Below are 13,109 nucleotides of genomic sequence, written 5' to 3'. Positions count from 1 at the left end.
CATGATTGAGAAGTGACAGATGAGTCTCTGGGAGGAAGATATTTCAAGAGAATACAGCTTTATAAGCAATTTGTGCCAAAGGAGGACAAGGGTTCAGCCACAGATTTGGTTAAGTGTCCACTGCAGCCTCAACGGCTGAGCTATGCCTCCTCCTCATTAGGATTTCATATTCTGCTTCATAGAAAAACTTACCTAAAAATTTATCCTACCTAACAAACTCGTTTCAAGACCTTCTTTTTCCTCTGACAAAATGCCTCTTAGTGCTCTGAACAGCAGTTTTAACTGCCGCCCAGAAAGGGGTCCTTTTCTTTCCTAAGAGGATTCCCTCCTGCTGCACCTCTTCTTTCTCTCTCGGTGGCCACAGAAGGGCTTAAGAGGGCACCTGGGTGGCTCAGTTGTTAAGCATCTGCCTTTGGCTCAGGTCATGATCCCAGGGTTCTGGGATCGAGCCCCTCGTAGGACTCCCTGCTCCGCGGGAAGCCTGCTTCTCCGTCTCCCACTCCCCTGGCTTGTGTTCCTGCTCTTGCTATCTCTCTCTCTTTGTCAAATAGACAAAAAAAAATCTTTTAAAAAATTTAAACAAAATGAAGAGCTTAAAAATAAGTGTTTTGAATGGCCCATTGCTGCCCATTAACCCTGCTAAGGGGAAGGGTTAGCTATCTAAGGCATGTTTGCCAGGAAATGTCACTGGCTGGCAGGTGTAGGTGTGGGTTTCTTGAGAACCCCAAGAGAGGGAGGCTGTACCTTCAGCTGCTTCCTTTGAGTCCTGCCACGCAGACCACAGCAATTCTGGAGCAGGCCAACGTGGTAAAGCACGGCCCTTGCCCACTCAGGGTCCAGGCTGGCTAACCTAGCAGCGGCCACGCAGCCCTCAGCTGGGCTCCTGAAGGGAATGGACATCTGGGCCTGAGATGGGCCTGCTGAGAACCTAGCCCAGGAGACGTTCCAGAAACACGAGGAGGCCACTCCAAAGATTTTTGCCTCGGGCTGCGCTGTGCTCCCTCCTCAGAGGACCAGGCACCACTGGGCTGTCTCATCTGACCCGTGCCCCGCCCCAGAGCCCCCCTCTCACCTCCCCAGCAGCGCCAGCAGCGCCAGCTCTTTTGGTCCCGAGATGGGTACTGCTCCTATTCCCCTTCCTGGCCCATGTCCTGTTAAGCAACAGTGAACCTGGCACAATCACAGGGTTTCTAAGAAGGAGGAGCAGCAGCCATGGAAGGCTTTGTGGTCCAAGCTCAACCTCTAGTGGACACACGACTACATGACAAAATCATCCCGAGGGGCTGGCCTGGTGGGGGGAGGCGCCATGGCTTCGTCTGGTCCCTCCAGCCAGGAGGCTGCTTTGTGTCTCTACTCAGCCTCACACGGCAGCAGCAGAGAGACATGGTCCCAAATTTTATTCCGTGACATCTGAGCCTTCAAAGGGTGAAGAGGAACTTTCTTACTACGCAGCCCTGTTTATTCTTCGAGGACACCACTGGTTGTCTTTTGTACAACTTTTTAACCTATCAAGATAGCATTCTCCGTTCTTTATGCTATGTTTATCTAAAGAGGCATATAATACAGTTCCGATGGCAATACATTTTTGCAAAAATCAAAAAAAAAAGAAAAAGAAAATTACCTCCAAAGGTCACATACCTTCTGTTGTCAGGGAAATTGTCTTTATATAACCATGTTGTTTCACTTTGCCTGAAAGACTGGCATATCTTTCTGTCCAAGGACTATACCTTGATTCCATTAGACAACCTCTATTCCATCCTACATGTCTTCTCTTGTATGTAACTTTATATACACAGCTTAAGACCTTTGCGAGGTGAATAGGATTTTTTTTCCTTCCCCTTATCTCTAACCTTCTTCTCATTTTCTCTTCCTCCTTTGTTCCCTTGTCCCTTGCCCAAGTATCTGTAATTCCCTCTTGCAGCTTTTCCAGGAAATGAGAGCTCCAGCAGATGGGGATGTCTAGACCACAGGCAGCCAGAGAGACCACAGATAAAGGACAGAGCAGGGGCCCAGAAGGAACTAGAAACAAGGGGTAGTCTCTGTCCAACAGAGACCCTGATTTGAAGACTCAGTGGTGGTAGTGGTGAACACCAGGGCAACCGACAGTGGGTGGGGCAGCTCTTTTCCTCTTACCATTTCCTGAGCTGTCACCGCAATGGCTTTGGAATATTTAACCACAGTCGTCTGATAGTCGACGAATGTTCCCTTTGGTTCTGGAGGAGTGCCTTCATCCAGCTACAGAGGAGAGGAAAAAAAACCCACATGTCAGGAGAGGACAGTTGAAGTATAGGCTGTATTTATTGGGGATTTTGAAAAATGGAGATGCCCACAGAATTTCTTTGGCTAAGAGTCAACAGCATCCCCCAGCTTTGGTGATAAGGACTTTAACAGAGGTACAAAGACAGCACTTGGGGTACACAGGCAAGGGGGCCCTAAGCCTTGTCTGAGAGGAGATTGAGAGCATTCCCAAGGAACATTTCTGCCAAATCTTACCAGGAGAAGAGTCTGCTACATATAAAAGGTAGGGAAGGGATCCTAAGAAGTAGATTAGAGTTCAAGCATATGGTGGTAGGCATAAGCCAGACACTTTTAGGGGAGCAGAGAAAGGCAGAAGATGAACTGGGAGAGGAGGCAGAATCTACACTGTGAAGGGCTTCCCTAGGAATGGTGTAGTCCATAGAGGTCTATGCCCTGGAACCCTCCTTCTGATTTAAGCTGGGGAAGACAAGGGATTGGAAGCACTAGTTCCTCATCTGACTTTGAGAACAATATGAATTGAGAGATGGGAGAGATCGCTGTAGTGGGAAGAGCCGGGACAAGTGGGACAATGACTCTGTCCCTCGAAAGGTTGGAGACATATTGGTTCAGAAGTCTTGTATTGGAGACCCAGTTCCAGGGCTTATGAATGGGCCCCAAGCTTGTTGCTTAAATTCTAAGGCTCAGGTCCTTCAGGAGAAACTTCCTAGCATCGGAAGTTTGTAGTACACATCAACTGAGAGCATACCCAGCCAAGAGCTACATGAAGGAAGAGGAGATGATGACCAGGTTGATGACAAAGATGATGATAATGTCAATGATGACCACGATGAAGAAAAAGGCAACATCTTTACCATCATCTTCATCACTACCGTCACCATTGACTGCTGAATGGTATTCCAGGTGAGGAGCCAAAATAAGGAGACATGAACACAGGAAGAGTGAGTGCGGTGGACAGAAGTGGGGGCCGTTGAGAGCATTGAGGATGAAGCTGAGCTGTCTGATGAAGAACCTCGAAATCATGAGGAAAATGGTGGGATCTGGGGTACACAATGACATCTTTGAGAAGACCTTCCTGGCAACTCTCTGCCATACAGTTCGCAGTCGGGGCAGAGACTAGGGGCCAAGAGGGCACTTAGGAAACATTAGATGGAGTCTTCAATAAGAACTCAAGGTCGCAAGCAGGCACTAACTAAGACATGAACTGAAAGAACGGCTTCCTTCTGCCCATGTGTGATGTGGCCGCATGGTTCTGGAAGCATTTCCACCAAAGCATCAACATGGACTCCAGGCTGGATTTTTCTGGGATTCTTTATAAGGAATAAGCTGCTGCCAATGATCTCGGTCACACTATGGGGGTCCTGCTGATCAAATGAGGACTGAGTTGTGGACTCAATCACTCAGTATAAACTGACTGGGCATCTTCTATGTGTCCAGCAATGTGCTGGGAGACTCTGTATGAGCCACAGCCTAAGAGCAGACACACCAGGAGCTGGAGCTGGAGGGAAGCTTAGAACACAACCTGCCAGTCCAAAGACAATGAGAAAGGGAAGAACAAAGTGATCATTTTTTTTAAAAATTTCACATTTATTTAGTTAAAATAACTCTCCTTTGTTCTGAGATTATAGCCTTCCTACTTTTTTTGAGGGTGATGTTAACATGACCTTTCCGTTATGAAACAGTAGTGATGCAGAGAGCGGGCTTTTTGTCTCTTTAACCCCCTCCTCTGGTCAGAAAGAAGAAAAAACTATCACCACCATCAACATGCAACAACCCAAACAAAGAAGCAAACAAAGAAAAGGTAGTGGGTCACAAAAATTCTAAGACTGAGAACCACTGACCTCACTCAGTAGGGAAACCAAGGTTCAGAGAGCTTGAGTCATTTGTCCAAGACCACCCAGAAATCCAATTACTACATGTTAACCTATCAATTCCCAAACCGTCTGATACTTAGACATAGAGAATTCCAGGATGAACCTCCATGGAAGAAGCACCAAAAGGGGCACAAATTACATCCAAGTTACACTCAACGTTGGGTACACTCATTTTTTCTGCCAGTCACTCGATGACAATGATGATGACAGTCTATCAGTGCTGTGACCAAATAACCAAAACTCAGAAAACGCCCTATTTCTAACACTTTACTGCCTATGGGCTCCAAGGCCCTGGAGTATCACTGAATACAAAGTGGGCAGCAATGGGCAGGCCGGGGTAGGCTCAACAGAGAATGCAGAAGAGGCACTGGGTAGAACCACGGCTATCAGGTCTGGGTAGAAGGAGTTGGGGGTACCAATAAACCCTGACTGTATACTCTGCAGAATGGCAGAAAGAACCCCTTTGTTCTGGCCTCTGTGGATCCTGTCACTAGAAGTTCCTAATTATGCTATCAGGTAATGCCAGACTTCTCCCAGCCCTTCCAAAAGAGTGGGGAGTGTCCTGGGCTGAGTGAGAGAGTAGCTATCCCACCACTGATATCAGACAGTACAAGTGCTGCTTCCTTTACTGAAAATCCATCTTGGTATGCAAGGCTCAATAGCTATCGAAAAAGACTTCAAGAATCTGACTTCCACATTCCAGAGATTTTGGAACTCTTACCTATCATTAGAGTCATTTGGAAAAGTACCTTCTCCTAGGGAGAAAAAAGTCACCTGAATTTCTAATTTGTATTGAGAAAACTTGAGCTCCATTATTTAATATCCTTCATGGAAACATGGCTTACTTTCTTTTTTTTTCTTTTAAAGATTTTATTTACCTATTTGACAGAAAGAGAGAGCACAAGCAGGGGAGCGGGAGGCAGAGGGAAAAGCAGGATCCCTGCTGAGTGCTGAGCCCGATGCAGGACTCGATCCTAGGACCCCGGGATCATGACCTGAGCTGAAAGCAGATGCTTAACCAACTAAGCCACTCTGGGGCCCTGAAACATGGCTTACTTTCAAAGCTCGGGTGTTCTGATGTCCTAAAAACCAAACACAACCACTGAGATTTCCCCAAAAGCTTTAGAAAGAGGGGAATTTTGCTCATTTTCTGCCAAACTGCCCATATTTGAGGAACGAGAAGCCCACAGCAAAAATTACCAGAGTGATCTGATGAGGCCCGTCCGGGGTGTCTAAAGGAGTCCTGGCATCCCCGCCTGGCTCATGACTCTCTCGGTCTGCTAATGACTGCGTAATGAATGCTTAAGGGGAATTATCCTAATTATAGTTTCAGGCTATCACCTCTTTATGGAGAAACCAACCAACCAATCTTCTCTAAATTAGCAATTAAAGACCACTTATTATCCTGAAAAACCATAATAATGTATTCACAATCTGACAATGGACATTTCAAAACAGGGACAAAATCTAAAATTCTTGGCGGTGCTATCACAGAATGGAAATGAGATGTTGCTGAACAATTGTTAATTTTAATGACTATCAAACTAACAGGACTAGTGAAGGATTCCTTGAGGAAAGAGCAGGAGGTACTCTCCCGTCACAGTCCCTACTCATCCAGCTCAACCAACAAGGGGTCACTAGAGGATTAATGACTCTCACGTTGTCTTCCGTGCCCACTGTCTGCAAGAGTTCACTATGGGCTTTCACACATACTACTTAAGTGGTGTCTGCATCTGGCTACCAAAACCATGGGGGGGGGATTTAAAAGATTCAGAGATTCCTGGGGTGCCTGGGTGGCTCAGTCCATTAAGGATCTGCCTTTGGCTCAGGTCATGATCCCAAGGTCCTGGGATCGGGTCCTGCACTGGGCTCCCTGCTCAGTGGGGAGCCTGCTTCTCCCTCTTCCTCTACCTGCCGCTCCCCCTGCCTGTGTTCTCTCTGTCAAATAAATAAATAAAATCTTAAAAAAAAAAAAATCCAGAGATTCCTTGGCTCAAGTCCACAGAGATTTCAATTGAATAGGGCTGGGGTAGGGCCTACGAATGTGCTCCCCATGAGTTCAAAGGAGCCACTCTGAAGACCAGACCTTGGGAATCCCTTCATTATTTCACTTTGGACTTTGTTCCCAATGACTACTCTAGGAGGTAAACAGGGGAGGTAAATACCTATTTCCATTTTGTAAGTGAAGGAACCAATGATACCTTCTCCATCGCCATTATTTTTCCCTGTGTAAAACCAGAAGACAGGGTGAGACTGGCTTCCAAAGTAATGAATGAATAACCAAGAATGAATACCATGTTGGACAGAGGATAGGATGTGTGTACGCTGATTGAAACCCTCAGGAAAAGAGGACGGTCACTGGTATCCGCTTTAACTGGCTGCTCCTTAGAGAAAAGCACTTAGGGACCACGTCTGAGGGAAACTGAGGAGGAACTGGGGTCAAGGGATAAAGGTGAGCATCTGGGAGCCCAGGTCTACCTTGCTCATGGCCTCTGCAATGGCGTCCACCATGCCTCCCACCAGCCCCACTTCACTGGCGGCTTCATTCAGTGTCACCATGATGTCATCGACGGCCTCCTTCATGAGCTGAGCGGCCTCTGTGATGGCATCATGGGTGTGCTGGGCCTGAGAAGGGAAAGCAGAAAGAGGACTGTGAAAAGTTTCCATAAGCAGAGGAAAATGGTGCTCAGTCTCCTCAGAAATCACTTCACTTCTTTTAGGTATAACCTTAAAGAAAGCACAACACAAAACAAAACCCTTATGGAACACAACAGGGATTCTGGATTTTTCCTTTTCTTTCTGTGGGTACATTTGTTTGCAAAATCACTACAAATCAGAAAGAGAAGTAGAAAAGGATGTCTTTTTATAATCAAAAGGAAAAACAAAATTGCAATATCTAACAGCATCCTATGACAGGACCAGTTTTTTTTTTTTTTTAAGATTTTATTTATTTATTTGTCAGAGAGAGAGAGAGAGCAAGAGCGAGCACAGGCAGAGTCAGAGGGAGAAGCAGGCTCCCTGCAGAGCAAGGAGCCCGATGTGGGACTCGATCCCAGGACGCTGGGATCATGACCTGAGCCGAAGGCAGCTGCTTAACCAACTGAGCCACCCAGGCATCCCTGACAGGACCAGTTTTATGTTAATCTGTCTAGGATGATAGAAAGAGAATGCCACTGATTTTCAATGATGTACGCTTCCCGGTTTAATTAAGAAAAAACCAAAACCTAATATAAGGGAAAGAACATGTTCACAACAAATGCACTTCTCTTTCAAGCTGCACAACACTCTAGAATTCCCTTCCTGCAAATAAGGTTGGATTGTGGCAATGTAGTGACATAGAGGAGAAATCCATCTGTGGAAAGACGAAGAGCCTTTGGAATTATGTCAGAAATTACACTGCCACGAGCCTAGAGGGACGAGAGAGCAAAGTTCTCCAGGGACTGACATTCTGCAGGCAAAGTCTTGAGTGCTCCCAAGTTCCCTCTGACTGTAACTCAGAGATGCTCCTACACCTGCCAGAGTTTCGCAAGCGCATCACGCACCGAGGAGACACCAGGTAAATGAGTGGATGAAAGATGAAACAACGGTGGTTCCAGGCTCCTGAAAAACACCTCCAATGGGAGGCAGAAGGAGCCTAGGTCCTGCCATCAGAAAAACTGGGTTCTAGCTCTGGATCCACCTCTTACTAGCTAAGCGGTCCTAGGCGTGGCTTCCTCAGCACAATGGGAATAATTGGAACAACACTATGCAGAATTCCAATGAGATGATATGGATACCTGCAGCATATATTTATAATAAGGGCAGTCTAGGGGTGCCTGGGTGGCTCCGTCGGTTAAGTGTCTGCTTTTGGCTGAGGTCATGATCTCAGGGTCTTGGGATTGAGCCCCACATCGGGCTCCCTCCTCAGTGGGGAGTCTGTTTCTCCCTCTGCCGCTGTTTCTCTCCATGCTCGTGCACATACTTTTTCTCTCTCTCAAATAAATAAATAAATAAATAAATAAAATCTTGCGGGGAGGAAAGGAACAGCCAAGTAGCAGGCGCCTGACTTCATGTCAGGTAGTCAGCATCAGAATCGGCCCCCACACAGTGGCCACGGCTGCCCTGACACACCTCAGGGGGAGACGCCCCTTCCAAAGGCCCAAGAAACTGCACCTTCCCTCTGGTGATGAGAAGCTAAGGAGGTCAGGGAGGGAAGGTAAATGTAACTCTTTTGACTGGCTAACTGAAAGAGAGGACTTCTTTTTTTTTAATATATATTTAAAAAAATTTTTTTATAAACATGTAATGTTTATAGCCCCAGGGGTACAGGTGTGTGAATCGTCAGGCTTACACACTTCACAGCACTCACCATAGCACATACTCTCCCCAGTGTCCACAACCCAGCCACCCTCTCCCTACCCCCACTTCCCCCTGGCCACCCTCAGTTTGTTTTGTGAGATTAAGAGTTTCTTATGGCTTGTCTCCCTCCCCATCCCAGCTTGTTTCATTTATTGAAAGAGAGGACTTCTAAGAGAGGCTGTGTGAGCCACAGGAACTGGCTCAGTGTGTGGAACGGAAAAGCCAAGGGAATCCAGGTCTTCTAAAATGACACGTGACAAGATGTGAAGTATGTGGACCATGGATGGTGACCTCAAGACACCAACAAAGTGTCGGGATGCAAATGCTAATTATTGACCATTAGGGCTAAAATTAACTCAGAAGTTAACAGGAACAAAGAGCCTTGAGGAACAAAGATCCCTTGGTTCTTCCCACCTCAGATGGGGAGTCGCTCTCAGGACTTCTTCCCTCCACTGGCTTCCAGCCTTCTCATGGCTCCATCCTCTCCCCCTCGGCCAGTAGCCTGTAGCAGCTGGTTCTATTGTGTTCGCCTCCTCCCTTTGCCCCATGCAAATCCTAGTCCTCTTTCAGCCTAAATACAGCCTCTTCCAGCAGCCCTCCTTGGATGGCTCTCTTCTCATGCTCTCACTGGCTTTCCTTTGGATTTCTGCAGCCCTGAGAAGCAACTCTGGAGCCAGAGAGGTGAAGGCTTTAGAAAAAAGGATATGGGGAATTGAGGCTCAATACTGCAACACGACACGGCTTCTGCTCAGCTCTCTCTCAGGATATGAGCCTGTAAAGGCCTCGGCCTCTGTGTAAGGAGGCTGTGTGCTGGGCAGACTGCACAGTGAGACCGCACAGAGGTACAAAGGGCAGCCCACGGAGCCCCAGCCCCTGAGTATCTCTGTGATTTCAGCTCAAGCACCAGACCTCCGAGCAACGAACTGGCCCTCAGGTCACTCAAGCCCCAGCCGCCACCTGGTGGCAGTGGGAGGAGGTACTCTGAGTGAGAACCGGCTTGCTGAGCTCCGTAGAGCTGCAGACCCACCAGAGATCACTCTCAGATGGTACTGTTTTAAGTAACTAAGTTTTAGAATGGCTTGTTTGCAGCAACAGCTAGCTGCGACAGCCCCTGAGAAGGCCCCAAAGCCAGCTTTGGGGTCAGAGAGGTGTCTGGGTTGAAGCGGAGACCAGTATCCAGCAGAGTTGATGGGGTGAGGAGGAAAGGGAGAACACGCTTGGCAGAGGACACAGGCTGTACAAAGGTCCGGGGGCAGGAAGTATGTGGACTGTTAAGAGGAGCCGACCAGTGCACTGTATGGGAAGTGTCTAGCATGGTGCGTGCCACACGGCTCCTGCCCCCCTTCTCTCACTTCTCCACCAACCCAGCCCCCACCCCAACTAGACTGCGTGCTCCTTGCCAACAGTTGGCTCTCCTTCCCTCCAGAAGCACAGTGTTCATAGGAAATGAAGGGTTTGATCAAGTCACTGCGGGGAGTTGGGGCAAAGGTAAAGCGTGAGACATTCATTTTTACTTTACAGGTATTTCCTTTTTTTTTTTTTTCCTTCTTTTTTACAAAGATAACCTTCACAGGGTGTTGGTGCACATTTCTCCTATGGAGAGGCTTGTTTAGAAATAAATGGAACCATCTGTTTCTGTGCTGCCTACCAGGCATGGATGGCAGAGCTGAGGCAGAGACCGGGCTCCTGGGCAGTCAGAACAGGCCCTGGCCCTCACTCCCTGCCCTCGAGCCCAGCCTGAGGGCCCAATGTGACTTTCAAACCAGTGGCAAAATCTCTGTTCTTGTATCTCCAGTCAGGTGTTTTAGCATCTGACAGACAGATGATGCTTCGTCCTAGGTGACAGGCAGGGCACTGGGAACAACAGCAAATACCAAAGCCTGGAACTGCAGGAAGAGCGGCCTGCTGCCACCACTCCTCAGGGACTCCTTGGTGCCAGGGACTGTGCTCATCCCCACTGTGCATGTCCCATTCACCCTCACAGCCCACTGCAAGGTGAGAGTCAGACAACGTCCCTGCCGGGGACCCCTCCGACGGTCGCCATCGGAAAATGGGAGCTTCAGCAAGAAAGCTTATGGATCTGGTGGCCAACCAAGGCCACCGACAGGTTGGCCATCTGCTGAAAGGATGCCACTGGTCAAAAGGAAGCTGAGCAGATGGCCAGATCAGGTCAAATTTCTCAGCGCTACTGGAAAAACAAACCTTAATCTAGGGAATATGCCATCTAGTTTTAGCCTCTCCCTGCTTTTAAACAAGGGGACGGCCCCCAAGTATCATGTGGCAAAGACAAGGGGCCTCAGGATTTGCTACCTCTCCCAAAGTTGGCCGGGCCACCCTTACTCAGCACTTGCCACCCGATGAGCCCAACCCTGGGACCTCACCCAGTGGGAAATGGTAAAACATGTGGCTGATTTTTGTTCTAGGCTCTTAGGAGGGAGCCTTCAAGGGCTTAGCATTTCCCAAGTGGTCAAGGACTGCTTCTGTGCTTCACAGTGGGCCCCGAGGACCTCACATTAGTTTAGGCTAAGAAGGGGACTCAGGGTGGCCTGTAGGCAGTTTCAGGATGGGAGCTGGCCACGCTGGAGAGCCCAACCATGCGATTAGGGGGCTGTGGCTTTGAGCAAAAGAGTATCAGCCTGACCTTGGGGGACAGGAGAGGGCTGCAGACTGAATCACTGGTCATCTGACTAGATTCATTCGATCCACCCTACAGGAGGAAATCCCAATAGAACTCTGGGCAGCAGAGCTGGAGTGAGCTTCCCCGGTTGATGAGGGGAGCACTAAGCTGAGAGCATGACTCACCCTTGGGACATGTTTAGGACGCCCCCAGACCTCACCTTCTGCATGGTTTGTAGCCTTTATAATAAAATGGTAGTAGTAAGTAGAGCAATTTCCTGAGTCCTGTGAATCATTCCAACAAATTATTGAACCTGAAGGGGTAGAGAGAATCCCCTGATTTTGGAGCCACCTGGTCAGAGTGAGGATGGCCTGGGAACCTGGGATCTTATGGCTGGTACCTGAACTTGGGTTGTGCCCTTAACCTGGGAAATCTGAACTGACACCAGGTAGTCACTGTCAGAATCACATGGGTTCAGGTGCTGCCCCCCACCCCCTACCCCGCCACGCAGTGGTTTTGAAAGGGAGACGCCCCTTCCAAAGGCACAAGAAATTGCCCCTTCCCTCCGATGGATGAGAAGGTTAGGAGGCCAGGGAGGGAAGGTAAATGTAACTCTTTTGACTGGCTAACTGAAAGAGAGGATTTCTAAGAGGAGGCTGTGTGAGCCCCAGGAACTGGCTCGGTGTGTGGAACGGAAAAGCCGAAGGAATCCAGAAGACATCTTCCATAGGGCCTCTGACGAGCTCTGCCTCTGTCAGACTGCGGATGGTTGTCTTGAGTATGTCAGGCTGCACAGAACTCTCTCTTAGGGATGTGAGGGAGGGAAGCTGGTAATTTAGGTTGATGGCTGATTTCATGGAATAGAGAAGGTAAAACGCAAAATGTGCAGATTGTTCACTTTGGATGACAGAAGTCTGAAAGGTGACATTTTCTGCCCGTGACCCTCTCAAGAGAGCACCTCATACAAATACGGATGAAAACAGTAAAACTGAAAGGTATGTATTTCTCTAAATCTCACTTGAAATCAGATCATCACGGGTGGCACGAAAATGTCAGGAATGCTGTAACGTTCACGTTCAAGCAGAGGGCACGTTTCTGGGCAGAAGCCGAGTGCATGTTTCTGAGCGCTGCTGGCCACGTGTCTGCTATCCCCCATGGCCTGAGGAAGGGACAAGAGGCAGGTTGTGGGGGCGGTGACAGTGAGTCACAAGACTGCTCTCTGAACTCCCTGGAAAATGTGAAGGACGCGTTCTCCACACTGGGGCATCTAAACCTACGAAAACACATCCTTGCCCTTGGCTGTCCCAGAAACAATTACCTTCCCATCTGCTCCTGTGAGGAGTTCTCTAGGCCTGCTCCCCATCGCTCCTCATATTTAAGTCACAGCCCTTAATGGGTCAGCTGAGAGGCTGTGAAGCCTCCTCCAATTACCCCGAGCCTTTCCCAGGGCCGCTTCCTCCAACTCCAAGGGCAAACCTCACCTCTACCACACAGCCGCGTCCAAATCACACACGCCGGCCACCTGAGCACACGGGTTCAGACACCCAAAGACCCGGTAGGTGCTCAATTAAGGCATCCTTAAAAGCCCACCAGCAATCTGGGAAGTGGACTCAGAGGGCTCAACAATGAGGTCATTATTTTAGATTCTGGAGGGGCTCCTTGTTACTGCTCCTCATGGCACAACACGGGAGAAAAATCAGACTCGCTTCTTTTTTGGAAACATGTCTGAAGTCTACTTCCAAGGGAGCCTTATTTCTGTATTCTAGTGCTTCAACTACAAAGGGCAGTAAAGCAGGCAGAGACATCACAGAAATCTGGAAAATGGGAGAAGGCCACGGGGGGTTGGGGTATACAAGTCAACGTTAGCAGAGGGGAAAAAAAACCCAACTGATGATTAGAACTGCCCAGCAGTGCACAGGGCTGGGTGTCTCCTGCAGAAGAAGCAGGAAGGGCCCTTCAAGGAGGATGTGGGGGGGGAGCTGGGTGGGGTAGAAGGGAGTGTGGAAGGGGGCTCCATGGGGCGA

At 48.6% G+C, this 13,109-nt stretch overlaps 1 protein-coding gene across 3 annotated transcripts in view; it reads right to left on the bottom strand.

Moving 5' to 3' along the window:
- The window catches only part of TLN2 (talin 2), a 429,824-nt gene that overhangs the window by 58,485 nt on the left and 358,230 nt on the right, over positions 1-13,109 (bottom strand). For all 3 annotated transcript variants that reach the window (XM_059372168.1, XM_059372169.1, XM_059372170.1), the window contains exons 43-44: positions 6,609-6,755; positions 2,134-2,235 (exon numbers count right to left, since the gene is read on the bottom strand). In XM_059372168.1, the coding sequence (XP_059228151.1) occupies positions 2,134-2,235; positions 6,609-6,755 (249 nt within the window). The remainder of the gene's footprint in view (positions 1-2,133; positions 2,236-6,608; positions 6,756-13,109) is intronic.

This window comes from Mustela nigripes, chromosome 13 (genome assembly GCF_022355385.1).
Source record: "Mustela nigripes isolate SB6536 chromosome 13, MUSNIG.SB6536, whole genome shotgun sequence".
Lineage (NCBI taxonomy): Eukaryota > Metazoa > Chordata > Mammalia > Carnivora > Mustelidae > Mustela > Mustela nigripes.
This window is presented reverse-complemented; position numbering and strand designations above follow the sequence as displayed.